This window comes from Balaenoptera borealis (assembly GCF_965194805.1).
Source record: "Balaenoptera borealis genome assembly, chromosome: X".
In the NCBI taxonomy this organism is placed as follows: Eukaryota; Metazoa; Chordata; class Mammalia; order Artiodactyla; family Balaenopteridae; genus Balaenoptera; species Balaenoptera borealis.
In genome coordinates this window covers 103,771,147-103,791,731 of record NC_138881.1, presented here as the reverse complement: position 1 = coordinate 103,791,731, position 20,585 = coordinate 103,771,147, and the positions used below count along the sequence as shown (strand labels likewise).

At 34.7% G+C, this 20,585-nt stretch overlaps 1 protein-coding gene across 5 annotated transcripts in view; it reads right to left on the bottom strand.

Moving 5' to 3' along the window:
- STAG2 (STAG2 cohesin complex component) overlaps positions 1–20,585 on the bottom strand; it is a 117,428-nt gene that overhangs the window by 65,256 nt on the left and 31,587 nt on the right. For all 5 annotated transcript variants that reach the window (XM_082377022.1, XM_082377026.1, XM_082377025.1 and 2 more), the window contains 3 exons: positions 10,722–10,865; positions 7,439–7,517; positions 4,066–4,230 (listed from right to left, as the gene is read on the bottom strand). In XM_082377022.1, coding sequence (XP_082233148.1) covers positions 4,066–4,230; positions 7,439–7,517; positions 10,722–10,765 — 288 coding nt within the window. In that variant the 5' untranslated portion in view covers positions 10,766–10,865. The remainder of the gene's footprint in view (positions 1–4,065; positions 4,231–7,438; positions 7,518–10,721; positions 10,866–20,585) is intronic.

The window sequence follows — 20,585 nt, the reverse complement described above, 5'->3', positions numbered from 1 at the left end:
GCTCGTAAAAAAGTAAAATGGTGCTGCCACTTTGTAAAAACAGTTTGGCAGCTCCTCAAAAGGCTAAAGAGTTAAGTGACCCTGGGACTCAACTCCTAGGTATTTATCACCCAAGAGAAATGAAAACGTTATGTCCAAACAAAAACTTGTACAATAATACTCATAACAGCATTATTCACAACAGCCAAAAAGTGGAAACAAACCACAGGTACATCAAGGGATAAATGGATAAATAAAGCATGGCATATCCATACAATGGAATGTTACTTGGCAATAAAAAAGAATGAAGTTATAATACATGCCACACCATGGATGAACCTTAAAAACATGCTAAGTCAAAGAAGCCACTCAAAAATGACCATATATTTATATGACCTCGTTTATATGAAATGTCCAGAATAGGCAAATTTATAGAAAGTAGATTTATGGTTGCCTAGACCTGGGGGCAGGTGAGGAGAAAGTGACTGCTAATGGGCACGAGGTTTCTTTCTGGGGTATTGAAAAAATTCTAAAATTAGATTGTGGTGATGGCTGCACAACTCTGTGAATGTACCAATACTAAAAATCATTGAATTTACACTTTAAAAGGGTGAATTTTATGGTTTGTGAAGTATATTTCAATATAGCAATTTTAAAAAAACAGAACTAAAAAATAAAAGCAGCACTGTATTCCTTCGTGGACAAAAGAGGAAACCACAAAACAGATAAAAACAATCTTTAAATAAACAAAATTTTAAAAATTAAGACGATAAATTACAGCTAATATAAAAAACGAAAAGTCAGGAGGGAAAATGTTTTAAGTTATATACCAATAAATACGGAATTTGGGTATGAACTGAATGAATAAAATATGTACAATTTGATGTACAAAAAAGATAATATGATCACATGAAAAAGAAAAGAAAAAGAAAATATTATTTAAGAATCACCTGGCTCATAGAGATTTACTGGACATATTCTAAAATGTTGCTTAATTTCTAGATTTCAGTCCTTTTCTATATTTTATAGCAGCTTGTGTATGTTAACCAACTCAATTTATGAAAGAAATGTTTCTAAGATGATCCCCAAATATGATATGGGCAGTATCAAGAGAATATATTATGTGATATGGGAGTTTTAAAACATGGCCCCAAGTTGTTTGACATTGCTCCCCAAAAAGAAGTGAGGTCTGTGTCCCCTTCTCCAGAACAGAGTGCAGCAGAAATGATGCTTCCAAGAGTAGGTCATAGAAGGCTATTCAACTTCTGCATTGGGTTCTTGCAGCACTACAGAACTAGACACTTCCTCTCAGGATAGTCTCTCCAAACCCAGAAGCCATATTGTAAGCAGCCAAAGCCACGTGGAAGGACCATTTGTAGGTACTCCAGGTAACAGTTCCAGCTGAGCCCAGCCTTCAAATCACTCCTGACTAGGTACCAAACATGAATAAAGAAGTCTCCAGATGATTATAGTCCCTAACTGTTTTTGTCACCTCCAGGCATTCAAGCTATCTCAGCTGAGACCCCAGGCATCATGGACGGAAGCACAGAAGAGACATCCCTATTTACCTCTGTCTGAATTCTAGATCCACAGAATCACTAAGCATAATAAAATGGTTGTTCTTTTAAATCACTGAGTTTGGGGTGGTTTGTTATGCAGCAATAGATAACTAGAACAAGGGCTATTCTCATCAATAAAGATACAAAAATATTTAATGAAATCTTACAAAAAAATCACATCACATCAAAAAGTTATTCATGAAGATCAAGAAGAGTTTATACTAGAGTTTATATAAGGTGCTGTAATAAATACAAATAAAATACAAATAGTAAAACTAATACAAGCTATCACAATGAAATATATTTAAAATTTTTAATCATCAAATAGTATACTAAAAACTCATTGAATAAAATTCAACATCTATTATCTAATAGAACTAGGGGCACATGCATGATTTCTTCTTTCTTAAAATTTAAGAACTATTTTAAAACCAACAGCGAGTCTTGTACTTATTCACTCTCACTCATAATCACCGAAATAGGGATATCCTGGGGATACAAAAAAATGAATAATACACAGTCCCCAATCAAGGAATTAACAATCTAGAAGCAAATACAGACATGTGCATAACTATAATACAATATACTAAGTGCTATACTGGAAAGAGAAAAATAAGAAATACATTCAAGGGGAGAAGGAGATAGAGTCCAAAAATGTTTCCCCAAAAAAGAGTGACATTTGAATTAGTCAATCCTGTGATATGGAAGGGAGAAAAATAAGACTATTCCAGGCAGTAAGAAAAACAAAAAGAAAGGTCTAGGGGCAGAGAACATATGGCGGCTAGAGAACAGCAAGTATGCCATAAGGAAATCTGGGCTGGAACTTTTAGATAAGGAAGAACTCTTAGAAGTTTGTAAACAGGAGACTTCCTTGATCAAATTTGGTGTTAGAAAGATAACACAAGTGGGAGTACACAAAACAAACTGGAGGTGGAGAGATGATTCAGGGAAATCAATGGAGAGATACTGCGGATATACTGCTTTTAAGCGGGAAAGCACACTTAGAAATAGAAAAACAAATGGCATAGAAGTACAATCTTAACATATGACAAACCATAAGCAACACAAAAATAAGGAAAATGTTCACTCTTTAAACACTGAGATATGATTAACAAAAAGAAATATAAAGCTAAGCCCTCACATTTTCTATTAAAAAATTCTGATGAGCCAAAAAGTTTAAAAAAAAACAAACAAACCCTACAGACTAGACAAAAATAGAATAGCCTAATTAGCTGCAGATATAAGTTGAGATTTCTGATGTTAACAAAAATGATAAGATATTAGAAAAAAAATTAATGCATTTAACCACTTAGAACAAAATATTATAGAGAAAAGTATAATATAAATATAAAAAGGAAAGTAATGAAATGGTATACAATTTAACAGAGATAATTTATCCCTTCAATAAAAGTAACCAAAAATGGGAACCAGAGAGGAGGATAATTTTTTAAATTAGGAAATGACTAAATAAACCATAGCACAGTAATATAATAAGACATTATTTCTTTCAAATGTGTACACAAAATAATCATTTAAAACATTAAACAAGAAATAAAATCCACATCCTAATCACAACCATATGAAAGCTAACCATATATGGATAAGTGACAGTGAATTCGAATTTAAGAAAATACGTTGCACATACAATTGGTGATAGTTCAAAAGCTAACAATTCTTTTTCATTTTACGTGTAAAAAATGTGCCTTATTAGTTCCAATTGATATTTTAAAATTTATTTACAAAACCATACATATTTAGATAAATGCACATTTATAATCAAGATTTACATTTCAGTTATTCATTAATAACAAAAAGTTTAATGGCTAGCCTTCCCTAAACCATCCATGTGCACCTTTTGTTGATGAAAGTTAATTCCATGAAGGAAAAAAACTATTCCCTATAGCTTTTATAAATTAAATAATAATTTCATTAAGCGTGTATATTGAGTATAGTGTTGATTCACTTTTTTAAAACCATATGGGTTTTTAGCCTCCAGTGTAAAGCTGAAATGCTTCTACTGTCATAAAATTATGAAGAAACAAAATTAGGATGATTTGACATGGATATGACTCCAACTCTGTACTCTTCTGGTAAGAAACAGCACAAGTAATAAAATTTGTAATAGACAACAGTGATCAAAAGAATTCACTAAAGTGGACAGTGATTACATTAGGTCACTCAGCCAAGAATTCTGTATGTGCAAAGAACTTCATGCTTTAACAGCCACTATATAAACTCAAAGGAAATTGAAATGTCACAGTCAGGGTTTACATCAGCATATTTTTTGACATATTTTTTATTATATGCCATTAAAAGAAAATAATGCAGCAGAAAATGACTCAAGACACAGCTTAAAGGTCTTATGTCTGAATAGATAGATCCGTTTTCTGACTAGTTTGTTGTTTTTTTCTAATACGCAGTATTAAAAATTTTTTAAACACAATTAGAAAAATCAGGGATATATTTTATATAACTCACTTAAGTTCAAAATGTACAAATGAACCAGGAAGAACACAATAAACATTACCTGCATAGCACTCTTGCCCATTTTAACAACTTCAAACAACATCATGTTTTCCACTCCATTCTGCTGGTGATGACCATTCATTCGGTTTGGACCAGAAGGAGGTTTTCCTCCTCCATTTCCACCTTTGCCCTTTTCTCCTGGGCCTTTTTTGCCTTTTTTACAAGTCTGCATAAAAATACAAGTTGCTTAAGTTATATCCTTATCCTTGAGAGTTCAAAATAAAGCTACAGCAGGAGCAGCTGATAGCGTGCATAATTATAAAACACTTAAACCTGACCTAAAGGGGAGTGCCATACACATGCGTCATAATAAAATGATATGGTTGTGACAGCCTCTTTGTGGTATCAATTTTTTTAACTTATACTACCATATACCTCATGTGACACTGCAGTTAGGAGCACAGTCTCTGTAGACTGACAGACTGCATAGGTCCCAAATTTCTATTCCTGTTAGCTGAGTGATCTTGGGCAAGTTACTTAACCACACTGTGCTTCACAGAGATTTTCTAATTTGTAAAGTGAGGATAAAAGTAAAAAAAAAAAAAAAAAAGTGCCTACTTCATAGGATTGTTGCTTTAAGGTGCAGACTGTAGTGGGCAGCAAGAATAACAGAACTCTATGAAATAAGTAACTCATAATTAGTTCAACATTTTAACTTGATGTCTATTGTTAGTCTTATAAATCATTGCAGTGCATTGACGAAGGAATTCTAAACAGTATGAATAGGTATATCAACCTCTTTCTTGTTCTGGGCCTTCCCTCCAACACTTATTTATCATGAAAGTTCAATTAACGAACACTATGGAAATGAAGCCCCTTTATAAGAAAGTTAACATTGGGTGGAGGGACTTCATAAATCAGCGAAAAGGCTGCCTACATGCCTCAGATATAAAACCCCTCCAACAGCATTTATACCTTATTATTAAAAAAAAAAGTCACTCCCCAACTCGGAGTCCTCATTTCTAAAATGCCAGAGTTGTATCAATATCTTTACAGGTTAGAATAGATGATTTCGAGGGTCTCTTTTAGATCTACACATTTCTATGATCTAGAGCAACAGTCAGCAAACTTTCTGTAAAGTACCAGATAGTAAATATTTTAAGGCTCTGCAGGCCACATACTGTCTTCTGTCACATATTCTTTATTTTTACTATCCTTTAAAACTGTAAATACCATTCTTAACTCGTGGGTAGTACAAAAACAGGCCATAGTTTGCAGATCCCTATCTATAGCCAGATCTACAAATTTATTTCCACTGACTGTATGTTTCTATACTTTGTTCCATAAAGGGTCCTTTCTCCTTCTTCAAGAATCTAAAACCACCCTACTCTTACGAACTACTTCAGGGGCTTCCCTGGTGGCGCAGTGGTCAAGAATCCGCCTGCCAATGCAGGGGACACGGGTTCAATCCCTGGTCCAGGAAGATCCCATATGCTGCGGAGCAACTAAGCCCGTGCACAACTACTGAGCCTGCGCTCTAGAGCCTGCAAGCCACAGCTACTGAGCCCACGAGCCACAACTACCGAAAAGGCCACGTGCCTAGAGCCCGTGCTCCGCAGCAAGAGAAGCCACTGCGATGCCCGCGCACCACAACAAAGAGTAGCCCCTGCTCACCGCAACTAGAGAAAGTCCATGCACAGCAATGAAGACCCAACACAGCCAAAAATAAATAAATAAAATTTATTAAAAAAAAAAAAGACTATGAGGTAGTATACTATAGTGGATTAAGAGTATACCACCTTTCAACAGATGTGGGCTCAAATCCTTAACGACTAAGCTTCTCTAGACCTCAGTTTCCTATCTATAAAAATAAAGTTTTCTAATCTACAGTGTTGTTCAAATATTAAATTAGATAACATGTAAAATTATTAGCACAGTGCATGGAACATACATAGTATAGGGTCAAAACATTATTATTGTTATAATAAATCATTGATCTGACGCCTAACACCTCATCACAGCAGTGGCTACTCTATTCAGATGCCACTAAAGACTTATCCCAGCTTGCAAATTAAAGCCAAAAGCAGAGTTTCGGTTTTGAAAGATGATTGCAGAACAAGGAAAAGTGGTTTTCTAATGAATAAGCATATACTACCCACTAGAATTATGGCTGTCTTTGGATAGTCATGAGTTAACATTTGTATTCATTCACATTCTCTCCCCTCCGCCAAACTACCACTTTTTAAGGGACTAAAAATGCATACGAAATTATGAAACACATGGATTATGTGCACTCTGAAAAGATATTCCAAGGACTAGTTAAATAAATTATGTTCCATACATAAAATGGGATCCTATGACACCATTAAAAATTACAGACAGGAAAAATTCACTGATAGGAAAGCTGCTGACAACATGCCATTAAGTTTTAAAAGCAAATGAAACAGTTTGCACAGTATGATTCCATTTAAGTAAAATTCTATGTGCATTTTTATATATAGGTGTATATATACATGTGTATGTTCATCAAAAATGTTTACATATTTAAAATGGGAAATTTTTACTTTGCTCATTGTATATTTCTGCATTATTTAGACTTTTTAAAAGTAAATGTGGATTGACATATATACACATATGTATAAAACAGATAACTAATAAGAACCTGCTGTATACACAGAGAACTCTACTTCACTTCGCTATACAGTAGAAACTAACACAACATTGTAAAACAACTATACCCCAATAAAAATAAATAAGAGAATCATCAAAAAAAAAAAAGACCGAGAAAAAAAAAAAGTAAATGTGTCATGAGAAAATATAAATCCAAAATTCATTTTGGCAAAGAAAATGCTGAACAAAAGCAAGTCATCTTTTGCACAATGTATTTACACATGCACGGAGTCAAATGTACTTTCCAAAATAGCAAAATGATTTAACCATTCACTAAGTTACCCACACCTCTCAGGCTACCCACTCATACTCTAAACTTGCATTCTATTGACTCAGAACTTCACTTTGTTAGTTTTTATCCTTGACATTACTTATAAAGAGTCACTGTCAACAGTAACCCATTAGACTTAAACGTTTGTAGGTTACATTTTTAGGGTGCTTTAGAATAAGAAATTTACTGATTTGCTTTATATTGGACTACTCATGTACAAATAAAAATAAAGCCAACAGAATATCACATTTTGCTTAGCATACTATGCTTTATAAAATAAACTACTAGAAACAATGACGTATTAATTTCAACTTTATAGTAGTAGAAGTGTTCAAAGGCTTGCCATACCAGTCAGGGCAAAAAAGCATTTTTAAAAGACAACAACATCTGAGACATAACTAAAACAACTATATATAGTATATAATTATATTTATTCATATATGTATATTTATGACCGTAAGAACCAAAATAAAGACACATATTCTATACTTACTTTTCCTTTGCCTTGCTTTTGGTTTTTTCCTTCAATGTCTTCAAAATCTGTGTCAGAAGAAAAATGTGTTTCTGACTCCCTATGACAAAAAGATAAGCAATTATTTAAAACCTTCCTTAGAAATGTAGATGGAGTTTCTAAATTTTGCCATATTTTCTAAAAGAAAGGCTTGGTTAACTCATTACAAAACTATATTAGCATTAAATGTAATTAAGATGCTTTCCCAAAGCAACACATTGTAGCATATTACCAAACATTTAAAATTATATAACACAAAAACATTAATCTAAAACACAAATGTCTAAGCATGTTTTTATTTTGTTAATTTTTAACCAAAGCATAAAAAGAAAACCAGGGGCTCTCAAACTTTTAACTCTAGGAACCGTGGTGTTCTATTGGAATGGCTGGTTTCATTTTCTGATTCAAAGACCATGGTGTTCAGGTAAAACTGTATTTTAGCATTAGGTATGGGATAATCTTTATTAGGGAATTTTAGCAATATTAAGGATCTTATGACCTTCCCTATATCACACAAAAATATTCATAATCTAAGTGTAACTATACAAAACATGTATTTCTGAAAGAATATACATAAAACATTTTTACAAACTAAATCATTTGAAACAGGGTAGGGAAGTGTGCTAATTGATCAAAATCCTTTATGAAGCAAAAAGCTGTTGAGCTATAGTCAAGAAAACTGGTTCTAGTTAATACGGTACTAGGAAACTGTGTGATCTTGGACAACTGACAACCACTCTATCTTCTCATCTACAAACAATGTTTATGCAGGAAAGAATGAAATCTCTGAAGTCTCTTTAATCTCTAAAATATAGATTTATAGTTCTAAGAAACTGTCCCTCATTTTTGAGTAGGAGGGGTGCTTTGTATAATCTGGATTTTCTAAGGCAAAATGGAAGTAAACCAATTTAAATACACATGTGTGATGCTTCCTATATATGTAAACATGGGTCTATCTATCTAAATAGTAGTAACAGACTCACACTTAAATGCTTAAGGCAAGGCATACTTAGTATCAATATTTGGGTCACAATGGATTTTAGAACTGAACAACACACGTAAAAGATAAAGGTTTTACCATTTTAAATGTGTAAAACTATTGTCGGTTTTGTTTAAAATAAATAGAACCAAAGTGTAAGACTATCTTTCTAAAGCTAGTCTTCTCTAACTAGATTTCTTCTATTTCCATTTTTATTGCTATAATAACCAGTTGTCCAGAGGCTGTGAGTTAGGAATACTTTATAAATCTAAAATAATGGTTAAGATGCTAGCAGGGGAAAAAAATTACTATTTATAGCACTTACCTACGAAGTTATTTAAACAATGTATTGAAGATAGTGGCAGTCCTAACTATGTCCTATAATGTTGGAGGAAAAGAGCCTGTAATAAACACCATTTCCCATAGTTAATGCACCAAAAACTGAATGACTACTTAATATTAACCTTGAAACTCATGCCTCTTACATCTTAAGAAGACTGTTGTCATCAATAATCTTCCCACATGCCTATATGGCTTTGCAAAAAAAAATCTGAAAATGGTTTTAAACATCCTAGTGTGTAAGTAGTCTTCTTTCTTCCCCAAGATATCTGTGGGACACTAGCTCTCTTAGAGAGCTCAGTAAATGCTCTAAGTCTGCAATCACTAGTCTTTGCCAATATTCTGATGGCCAAAGAGTAATCAAAGGCTCAATTACATTCTTAATCCTCATCTCCAGGCTATCCCAACTAAAAGAATGAGCCACTAGAGGCTTAATTACTAACTGGAAAACCTTCTGAAGAAAACTGAAGTGAGTAAATGGGGTAAGAGCCTAAAATATCCCCAACCAGAGAAGAAATATTCTTGTGAATCTGTCTTTCTCTAATGCTTCCTTCTGTTTTTAAGATCAAAAGAACAACAACAAAAACCTATCCTAGGTGAAATTAACATATGCTAATATGTTTACGGGGTATACTGGGTTCACCTTTTAGTGGCTGGAAACTTCATGAGCCATCCATCACATGACTGAATCTTCCACTCCTTTCTCTTTACCCTGCCCCCACCTCACATACCCAATCAAATACTGTCTATTCTACCTCCACAACATCGATTCCCTCTTATCCACTATCCTATTTCAGGCCCTAATTACTCGAGATATTCTAATGGTCAACAGTCTAGTTTATAACACAAACCTTTTTAATTACCTCTCCTGTATTAATGTATTTGAGAAATTTCATAAGATAATTTTATAGTAGTCAAACCAAAAATTAATTTTTTTCTCAGACTATCCCATATCTTCCCTCAAACAAAAAGAAAAACAAGAAATTTTCCTCAAGAATCTAAAAGTAGAGTCAATATAAACTGGGATTAAAATCACATTAAAAATCATACTTTGAAATATTGGCAATATCCCAGCAGACCCTTAACACTCTGAAAATAATAAAATTATTTTAAAAATGAAAATCTATAAAACATCAAAAGCAGACACTGGCCACCATTATGTACAAGGATATCTGCTGTTTTCAAAATTTTTAGCAACCAGACTCTGTTTTTAAATCAAGTCTTATAAAGACCCTAGTATGTGGTATATGTGTGCGTAAAGTTAATGGGGTCCACGAGCAGTTTAAAGGTTCACTCTTCACTTAGGTACCTCATGAAACTGGAGCTTAGTATGAAAACCACTACTGCATATAGCAGCTCAAATTCTTTCCTACATCAAAACACCAAAGAGTAATGAGAATAAAAGCTGAATAAGGAGTATAGTAGCTTTTAAGACAAGGGTAAAGAAAATAGCTATGTTGAAGTCACTTTATGGACCAATGAGCATATAATTTGTTTCTGGGGGGTTAAAAAAAAAAGGAAAGCATGTCCTACCCTCCTACATTCGTTGTAGCCTGTCATTTGATTTTAAACAGAAATCTGACATTACATCCTAAATACTATTGCATGGTATATATTCCTTACTAATGAGAACACTTAACATTTTAAGAATTTCATGACACTCCCTTCAAAACAGTTGCTATTGTAAAACCAAGTATGGACTCAAAGAACTGAACAGCAAAAATAATAAATTTTCCAGGATCTGAATTATAAAATATACTACAAAAAAAGGCATGGAATTACTGTTACAGAACCCAATAGGCATTGATATAAACTATTTCCAAGTATGCATGCTATTTTATACTGAAACATTATATCTTCTCAAACAGAAGTAACTTTAACTGAAGTTAATACAGTTCCCATTTTGTGGAAAAAACAAGTATTTAGAAATTATCATAATATACTTACTGAAGTAGATTAAAATCAGTTGGTATTTCTGGAGCTGCTATCATTTCTTTATCATCTTCTGGAACGCCCCAATGTCAGAAATATATTCATATATTTACGTGGGTAAAATGATGGTTTGCTTCTTTCTTCTAAGACAGACAATTCCTTTAAAAGGGACAGGGGGGCGGGGGGGGGGGGGGGGGAGAACGCCATATTTATTATAAACACACCAAAAATATTGGGAAGGGTATCTACCCCAAAACTAAATTTCCAAGTGTCTGCTAATGTGTTTTAGTAAATAAGGATTTCTTTCCCTTGCATTTGACTGCTTTTTCTAGATATGGATTTGTTACAACTGTTGTAGCCCCACGACAGTAACAACAAATACAAAGAAAGAAGCTTCTATTACAATTATTTTTTTAAATTTGTTATGATTCTCCAGCCTGGCTTAAAAAGACAGATGCCCTAACTAGGAACAGAATGTGACTTTTACTCATCCTAAAATCTTTATGACAAGTTTAAACCATAATACAAGACGCCTGAAAATTCTATAGCTTTCTGCTTATGATGTACAGTACAGTTAAAAGGAGCTAATAAAAAAAAATCTAAGATATAATTTTAAAATACTTTAAAAACAGGTTCTTCTACCATAGAAGAAACATACGGTCCAAAAGCCTGGCTTATTAATAAATAACTACACTTCATGATAATACCACCTGCGTTGAACAGGAAAGGGGAAAAAATGTTAGCTCTGATCCATTCCCTCAAGGAACTTATAATCAATTTAAATACGAATAATGTCATATGGACAACAGATGAATGCCATTTGTGACCAAAGTAAGTTTGGCCATAGGAAGATGCAGTTCCTAAACAAGAGAGTGACCTAAAAGCAAATGACAAGTCTATAACAAAAAAGAGAAAATAGACTGGGTTTGAAGCTCTGAATCTTATGTATAACTTTCTTTTAAAATTTTATGCTTTTATTTCCAAGCAAATCTCATACTTGGTGGCCACCTAAAGACTAAACATATCCAATTAATAATAAATATTCAAATATCACATAGTGATGAACTTCTAATGATCTCTTCCAGCAGAGTAAACTTTATATAAGAAACTGATCATTCAATTTTTCCATTAAGTTTAAATCTCTAAAAAACATCATAAATGGCTACTAATATATAATTAATATACAAAAGTTGAAAACACTGCATTTGCTTGCTCACTCTAATTAAGCTACTATGAATAGCAAAATAATGAAGAGGAGAAACAAGAATCAGTAATATACAAATTAAACCCTAATCAAGGGTTGTCTATACCACCACTTTGAGTTTCTTTTTTTCTGAAGAACGCTCATACTGTAAAATCTTTATTTAGATATCACTGTTAGTATAGTCTTCTCACACTAAATCATGGTCCCAGGATTGTTCCCCTCCAAGACCACTAATTGTTAATTTGGTTTTATTTTATTGTAACCTAAGGAATTATCTAAGTAGTATATCAGAGTTCTGAGACTTGCCATCACATGTAGGATACACTCTAGCCTCCTAAAAGTCCCAACTAATTTAAAAAAGAAAACCGTTTTTTAAAAAGAAAACAATTTTGTTTTTTTAAGTGAGCTGGAGAGGTAGAGAGATAATAAGTTCTAACCAACACATCAGGTCATCTAGATGGCAAGACAGAAATAAAGAGCTTGCTGTGTCTGTCTGCCTACCTGCCCCCTCCCCTCTCTCTCTAAGCATTTTATAAAACCAAACTTGATGCACTCCTTAAATATACAGTTTTTAAGCAGACTTTAAAGATAGTTCATAAATGTATTCTACTAAAGGACATAAAGAATGAATCAGCTCTGAAAAGCAGAGAGCACTAAATAGGTACTATATGGTATACTACATTCCTCTAAATAGCACAAAATTAATTTCTAGTGTACAAGAAGTCTTGCCAGGTCAAATTACTTTTCTCAAAGTACGGCTATACTAACATGTACTTGGTAATTAGAAACCAAAGAAAACACAAAAGAAAAACAGAATTTATAAAGATGTGAGTCTCCCAGACAAGGTGTCTGTATTTTAAAAAGAAATATCATGCCAGGGTCTGATAGGTTTAGAAAAAATTATTAAACTAGCCAACTCCCTATCCCAGTGAAACACCTGTTTTTAAAAGTTTCTAAATATTAAAAATCCATCCAACCAAGTAAAAGTATCTACCATGTGCCAAATGCAGCAGTGGGCACTGGGCATACAGCAGTGAACAGGAGAGCAATGATCCTTGCCCTTATGGAACTACCTGTAACAGTAAATGTGAAAATATATTTCTAGGAAAAGGCACCTACCTCTATTGCAACCTATTATTAAACATAATATTAAATTCCATGTATCTTGAGTTTTTACTACTGTAATCATGCTCTAAATAACCAATTTGCCACCAAAACAGTTCTTCATAGCTCAAAAAAATTATATATATTTAAGTTGTTTTGTAATTTAAAGGGGTAGGGGGAACGATGGATATGTTAGCATTGGTTTGCGTTTTTTTTTCTTCAAGAATATAAACTTTATCTGCAGGAAGAACTTCGAATTTTTCCCTTTTTATTTTAAATGTCTACAGCTATACATAAATACAATTTGCTTCCCCCAAAGATTTTCATTAGAAAATTCACAAACAAGGTCTTTAAATGTACTTAATGCCATTTGACCTAAGTTGGGAATCCCCAAACTGTAAGAATACATAATGCTCAAATAAAAGTATAAGTTTAATAATCAAACTCACCACACCATTTCTGGCCTACTGTATGTAGGTTATTAATTTTTAAGAAATATGCTCAAAGATCACAAGGTGGAGCTCTCACCTAATGTCAAAGAAAAACTCTGAGATTTTTAGCATTTGTACCAATTCTCTGTAACTACCATAAGAGAGTTAACATTCCAACAGCTTTGGAGGATAAAGCACAGAAATGAAATTTGCTTTAACTCTCAATCACTATTACCCTTTTGGGAAAAAATATATCCACTAACAACTAGCTTCTGCTTCTCCTTACTGAAAACTAAGCAAACACATTTATCGATAGGTTGAATAACATACTTTAAAGTAAAACCACTTCCTTAGGCTCAAGTGTGTAATACACTGCCATTAAAGATTTATTAAAATTAAAAAGTAATAGGTGATTATATATATTTTAATTCTATACCTTAAATTCAAGTAAACGCTCTCAGCAGTACTGCTTTTGATATAAACAGAGATCTAAAAGCTGAAATTTGATCACCATACTTTTCAAGTTATCTATAATGAATCTATGTTTAGGGCCTGTTACTCAGTTTAGAACCCGAGTTAACTAATTCAATAACAAAAAAACTTTCTTCTTCCACTTCTGAAAACCTGTTGGATACCTACTACTCTAGCACATAAACACAAATATATACTAAATATATATAATTATGCTTGCATCCTTAACTCCAAAAAATGACTTAATTGATTAAAATTATCCACCCACCGCCAAAACAGTAAAAATACACAAAAAACAACCCGTTATTCTTTGATATTGTTTTAAAAACTTAAAGTAATTCTGACTTCTTTTTATAAAGAAATGATTGTTTCAAAGTTCCTTTAATTCAATCCCAAGTGGTTTCAAGATAGAAAATAAAAAGCTACAAAACTAACAAGGTCCCTCAGAACCCACATGTTATTGGGGAGTGGGGGGAGCACTTAAAGTAGCTGGTGTATTAATTCTTTCCCTAAAAATGCAGAAATATTCAACTGCTAAAAGCTAGTAAATTCAGCACGTATACCACACGTCACACCCTTATCTTAACACTAGCCCAAAAGGGTTACGTTCTTCTATCTATAAGGATCACATCTTGGAAATGTATATACCCTTCTGAAATGCCACCATCATTATAACGCAAACACTTAAAAATACGAACTACTTAAATGCCCAGCCATGGATTAACTTACGGTACAAAAATGTAATTCATATTCATACACTGAAACTACATATGATGACTGTGTAGCAACATGGGTAAAGTTTGATAAGTTAAAAGCCTTATATTAGGATACAATATTAACCAAAAAACAAAACAAAGGAAAACAGTTAACATATCAGAGTGGTGAAAATGTGGTTGATTTTTAAATTTTTAATTACGATGTTATTGTTAGTAAGAAAAAAAGTAAATTATGAGGGTGGAAATTTATTTTTCAATGTCTTCTCTTAAAATCTGAACTGAGAGGAACTACAAAACTATCTCTGCTGCTAAAACCTGATCTATTCATATTTCAGATACATAATGTCAAAAAGTTAAACATCTACAAAAAGAAACTGAGTTCTATCATAAAATTATCTTTATTATGTTCACCTACTCAAGATTAGCAGGGAACAGAAACTTTCATATGAACTCCTGACAAGACCCAAAGGTATGTTCCTTTTATTGGCTTATCTACTTTCTTAGGAGATAGCAGACAGAAGTCTGTCATTTAGGATGAGACTGTGAAAGAAAAGGGAGACTAGTTCCCGGAGTTATTTAATCAAAACAGGAAAGTCACTATCATTCCATATGTCAAATGATACATGGCAACTTTGAGTACATAGGTAGGGCAAGAAATGAAAAAAGCCTTTAAAAAAGATTTCTCCTTGCTCAAAGAGATATTTTTCCTCCCTCTGTTTATCTCCCTAATTTCTGCTAACAGTCTCCTAAGTAAACGACAGGGTGAAAAGAATGACAAACCAAACAATGATCATGTATATTCAGGCCAGCAACACAATTTTAACCTAGGTGTTTCTTGATAGCATACTCACATTACACCTACCACATAAATCATTTGCAAATATATTTTCCTTTCCACAAACTAGGAAGGAGTCCTAAAGAATTTCTAATGGAAGCACCTGCTCTAGTGCAGGAATAGGTAATCTGGAGAAGGTAGGACTAGAAGAAATCTAAATACGTAAAAGAATTAATAATCCTGTCTACATTTCCTAACTAACCGTAGGAGAGGTCAAATATCTGCCCTTACAAACTTAAAAAAATACAGAAGAAAGGGAAGGCCAAAAGTAAAAAAAAAAACTTTCTAAAATAACTAAGTAGACAAAGTGAACACACCTAATGCCACAACACTTCAAAAACAACTTTTACTTTCAGGAAGAGGGGAAGGAGCAAGCTGGGGCAGTCTACACACATCTGGCATCACTATACACTGCCAGAAACTAAGCCAGATAGAACTGGAAACATCCACCTGTTCCCCTCCTATTTTTAAATGTATGATAGTATATGCTCAGCAATCTTCCTTATTTTCTTGTCTACCCACATTCCCCAAAACTTTCCAAATGTGACTCAAGTACTAACCACAATTAGGATCACCTGGCCCAACCTACTCAGCTTGCCCCAGTTCTCGACCATCAGTTCTGATTTCTGTAGAAAATCTAGCACTCCATCGTTAACTTCACACACACAGAGTGCTACCATTTTGAGGAGGGAGGAAAGGGGGGAGATAAGAAAAGGCTTCTGCCTTATTCCTGCAGACCCACTACTCTATCACTCTGTACTCAGTCGTACCCTGTGCCTTAGTCATCCAAGGATCAATACTCTGCCTTGTTCTTGCGGTAATATATCTACCAGCTCCATCCCAGGAACTGGAATCCTGCCCCTAAACCTACCCTAAAAAGTCTCCCTGTGTCTCTCCAGTTGCCCTAATCCAAATGCCACAATACTGTCCTCCTCTCATCTGTCTACCATACTGACACTGACTGCTGCTAGACACTGGATACCATATCATACCTGATACCATATCATACCTGATACAGTGGACATATATAAACTATCTAATTCCAAGTCTGCTACTTCCCCAGTTTGCCTAACCAGCTGCTGTTGAATAGACATTATCTGGCCCTATCACAAAATAAATATCAAAACAGGTAAATATTTGTTTTATCATATACTATCACCTCAAAAATCATACCTCAGGACTTTCCTGGTGGCGCAGTGGTTAAGAATCTGCCTGCCAACGAGAGGACACGGGTTCAAGCCCTGGTCCAGGAAGATCCCACATGCCGCGGAGCAACTAAGACCGCGAGCCACAACTACTGAGCCTGCGCTCTAGAGCCCATGAGTCACAACCCCTGAGCCCTTGAGCCACAACTACTGAAGCCCACGCGCCTAGAGCCTACGCTCCGCAACAAGAGAAGCCACCGCAATGAGAAGCCCATGCACCGCAATGAAGAGTAGCCCCCGCTCGCCGCAACTAGAGAAAGCCCGCGCGCAGCAACAAAGACCCAACGCAGCCAAAAATAAACAAATAAATACATAATCATACCTCAGTCTGCAAGGTCAACAGCTAAATCATGAATCATTTTTTAAAGTACTGTCAATGTTCACTCTTCATCTCACTTATACTTGAATATCATACTCTGAAGTTAGCCTTCTGCAATAATTTAAAGTATGTATGTGCTCCACTGACATAACTTTCTGTATGTTAAGACACGAGTAAACAGCAGCAATTACTACTGGGTGCAGTGGCTTTCGACATTTCAGAGGTGAGACAAAATTAGCTGGTATAAATGAATGTCTAGATCTGAAAATCAAATTTACATCAACGAGCTAATTTCATGTGCTAACACTTGTGTAAATGGTATTCAGCATGATATAAGCACAGTGCATCATTACCATCAAATCCACTTCACACTGGGCACCACTGGCTCGCTGGCAGATTTCAATCAATAACGGTTATCAAGGCAGATTTCATAACAAAGTTGATGAAGACAGGATAATCCCGCCCAGATTTTGAGGGAAATCCAAATTTTTATTTCATATACTCTGACTGATTACACCAAAACAACTTTCACATTTATTCAAGGCACTAAAAAGTATCTAAATGAAATCTTGAGTGTTTATTAATAACTCACATGAAGATGGAGACACAATTCAGTTAATAAACAAAGTGTAAAATAAATCATTTTATAGAGGACAGTGGGAAATTTTAATCTAAAATTTAGAACTGCAGTTACTACTACCAAGCACAGTATTTTTTATTCATTTTATTATGGCAGCAAACATAACACACATGCTACATATTTAATACCTTTTTTTTTTTTTTTTGGCTGCACCATGTGGCATGTGGGATCTTAGTTCCCCAACCAGGGATTGAACACGCAACCCCTGCAGTGGAAGTGTGGAGTCTTAACCACTGGACCACCAGGGAGGTCCTATATTTAATATTTCTTGTCTCTTCCACTTCTGATTAGGTAACACTTTATTAAAATACCTAGCATTTGCATCCACTTGATATAAACCACTAACCTTCCTACTAACTAACATCCACAGTACACAATTCACAGGCTTGAATTATATTCATATTAAAGTTCAGAAATCATGTTTTCACAATAAAGTTTATGAACACAGTATAGGTACTTCCAATTTCTCATTTCAAATCTAAAAGGCTGGTAATTCTACACAACGACAATGACAGGAGGGTCACATATATGTTGTACTCCAAAATTATTTTAATTCTCTCTAAACTTAAGCTTTCCTAAATAAAGATTAAAACATGTAAATTACTTTTTAAAAACTAAATCTAAGCCAGATAAAGACACTACAAAGAACGACAGACCAATATCCCTGATGAACGCCGATACAAATATCCTCAACAAAATATTAGCAAACCAAATTCAATAGCATATTAAAAGTTATTATACACCATGACCAAAGTAGGGTTTATTCCCGGAATGCAAGGCTGGTTCAGCACATGAAAATCAATGACTGTAATGTACATATTAACAGAATGAAAGGCAAAAACCCCTCATGATCATCTCAACTGATACAGAGAAAGCATTTGATAAGATTCAACACCTTGGGACTTCCCTAGTGGCACAGTGGTTAAGAATCCACCTGCCAATGCAGGGGACACAGGTTCAAGCTCTGGTCCGGGAAGATCCCACATGCCGCAGAGCAACTAAATGCATGTGCCACAACTACCGAGCCTGCGTGCCACAACTACTGAAGCCCACGCACCTAGAGCTCGTGCTCCTCAACAAGAGAAGCCACCACAATGAGAAGCCCACGCACCGCAAGAAGAGTAGCCCCCGCTCGCCGCAACTAGAGAAAGCCCGCGCGCAGCAACGAAGACCCAACACAGCCAAAAATAAATAAATAAATAAAAAGATTCAACACTTTTTCATGATAAAAACACTCAACAAACTAGACAATGAAGGAAAATACCTCAACATAATAAAGAACACTTATGAAAAGCCCGCAGCTAATATCATACCTAAAGGTAAAAGCCTAAAAGCTTTCCCTCTCAGATGAGGAACAAGGCAATGATGCCCTCTCTCTCCACTGCTATTCAACATGGTACTGGAAGTCCTATCCAAAATAATTAGGCAAGAAAAAGAAATAAAAGCCACCCATATCAGAAAAAAAGAAGCAAAATTATCTCTGTTCACGGATGATACAGTCTTACACGTAGAACACTCTAAAGATTTCACCCCCACCACCAAAAAAACTGTTACAATAAACAAATTCAGCAAATTGCAGGATATAAAGTCAACACACAAAAATCAGTTGTGCTTCTATACACTAAAAACGAACAATCCAAAAAGGAAACCATTCCATTAACAATAGCACCAAAAAGAATATTTAGGAACAAACCTAACCAACGAGGTGGAAGACTCAAACACTGAAATTTATAAAACACTGCTGAATGAAATTAAAGAAGTCACAAATAAATGGAAAGACACTCCATGTTCAGTGATTAGAAGGCTTAATATTAAGATGTCCATACTACCCAAAGCAATATACAGATTCAAAGCAATCCCTATCAAAATCCCAAGAGCCTTTTTGGGCAGAAATAGAAAAATTCCTTATAAAATTCAAGGGACTCCAAATAACCAAAACAGTTTAGGAAAAAAGGAACAAAGTTGGAGGAAACACACTTTCTGACTTCAAAATGTATCACAAAGGTGCAATACTAGCATAAAGACAGACATACAGGGCTTCCCTGGTGGCACAGTGGTTAAGAATCCGCCTGCCAATGCAGGGGACACGGGTTTGATCCCTGGTCCGGGAAGACCCCACATGCCGCGGAGCAACTAAGCCGGTGAGCCACAACTACTGAGCTTGCACTCTAGAGCCCAAGAGCCACAACTATGGAGTCGGCGTGCCACAACTACTGAAGCCTGAGCGCCTAGAGCCCATGCTCCACAACAAGAGAAGCCACCACAATGAGAAGCCCGCGCACTGCAATGAAGAGTAGCCCCCGCTCGCCACAACTAAAGAAAGCCCACACGCAGCAACAAAAGACCCAACACAGCCAAAAATAAAATTAATTAATTAATTAATTAAAAACTAAAAAGACAGACATACAGACCAATGAAATAGAATGGAGAGACCAGAAATAAACCCTTGAATACACATTAAAATGATTTTTGACAAAGGTGCCAAGACCACTCCATGGGGTTTCTCTTCAAAAAAACTGCTGCTGTGAAAACTGGATATCCACAAGCAGAAGAATGAAGTTGGATCATTCATTATCTCACACCATATACAAAAATTAATTCAAAATGGATTAAAGATCTAAATGTAAGACCTAAAACTATAAAACTCATAGAATAAAACTCAGGGGAAGAGCTTCATAACACTGGACGTGGCAATGATTTCTTGGATATGACACCAAAAGCACAAATAGACAAATGGGACTACATCAAAACTTTTACACAACAAAGGACACAACCACCAGAGTGAAAGGCAACCTACAGAATGGGAGAAAAGATTTGCAAATCATACCTGATTAGAGGTTAATATCCAGAATATACAAAGAATTCCTACAACTCAACAACGAAAAAATCAAATAACACAAATTTAAAAAGGGACAAAGCACTTGAATTGAAACCAAATCAAAACTACAATGAAA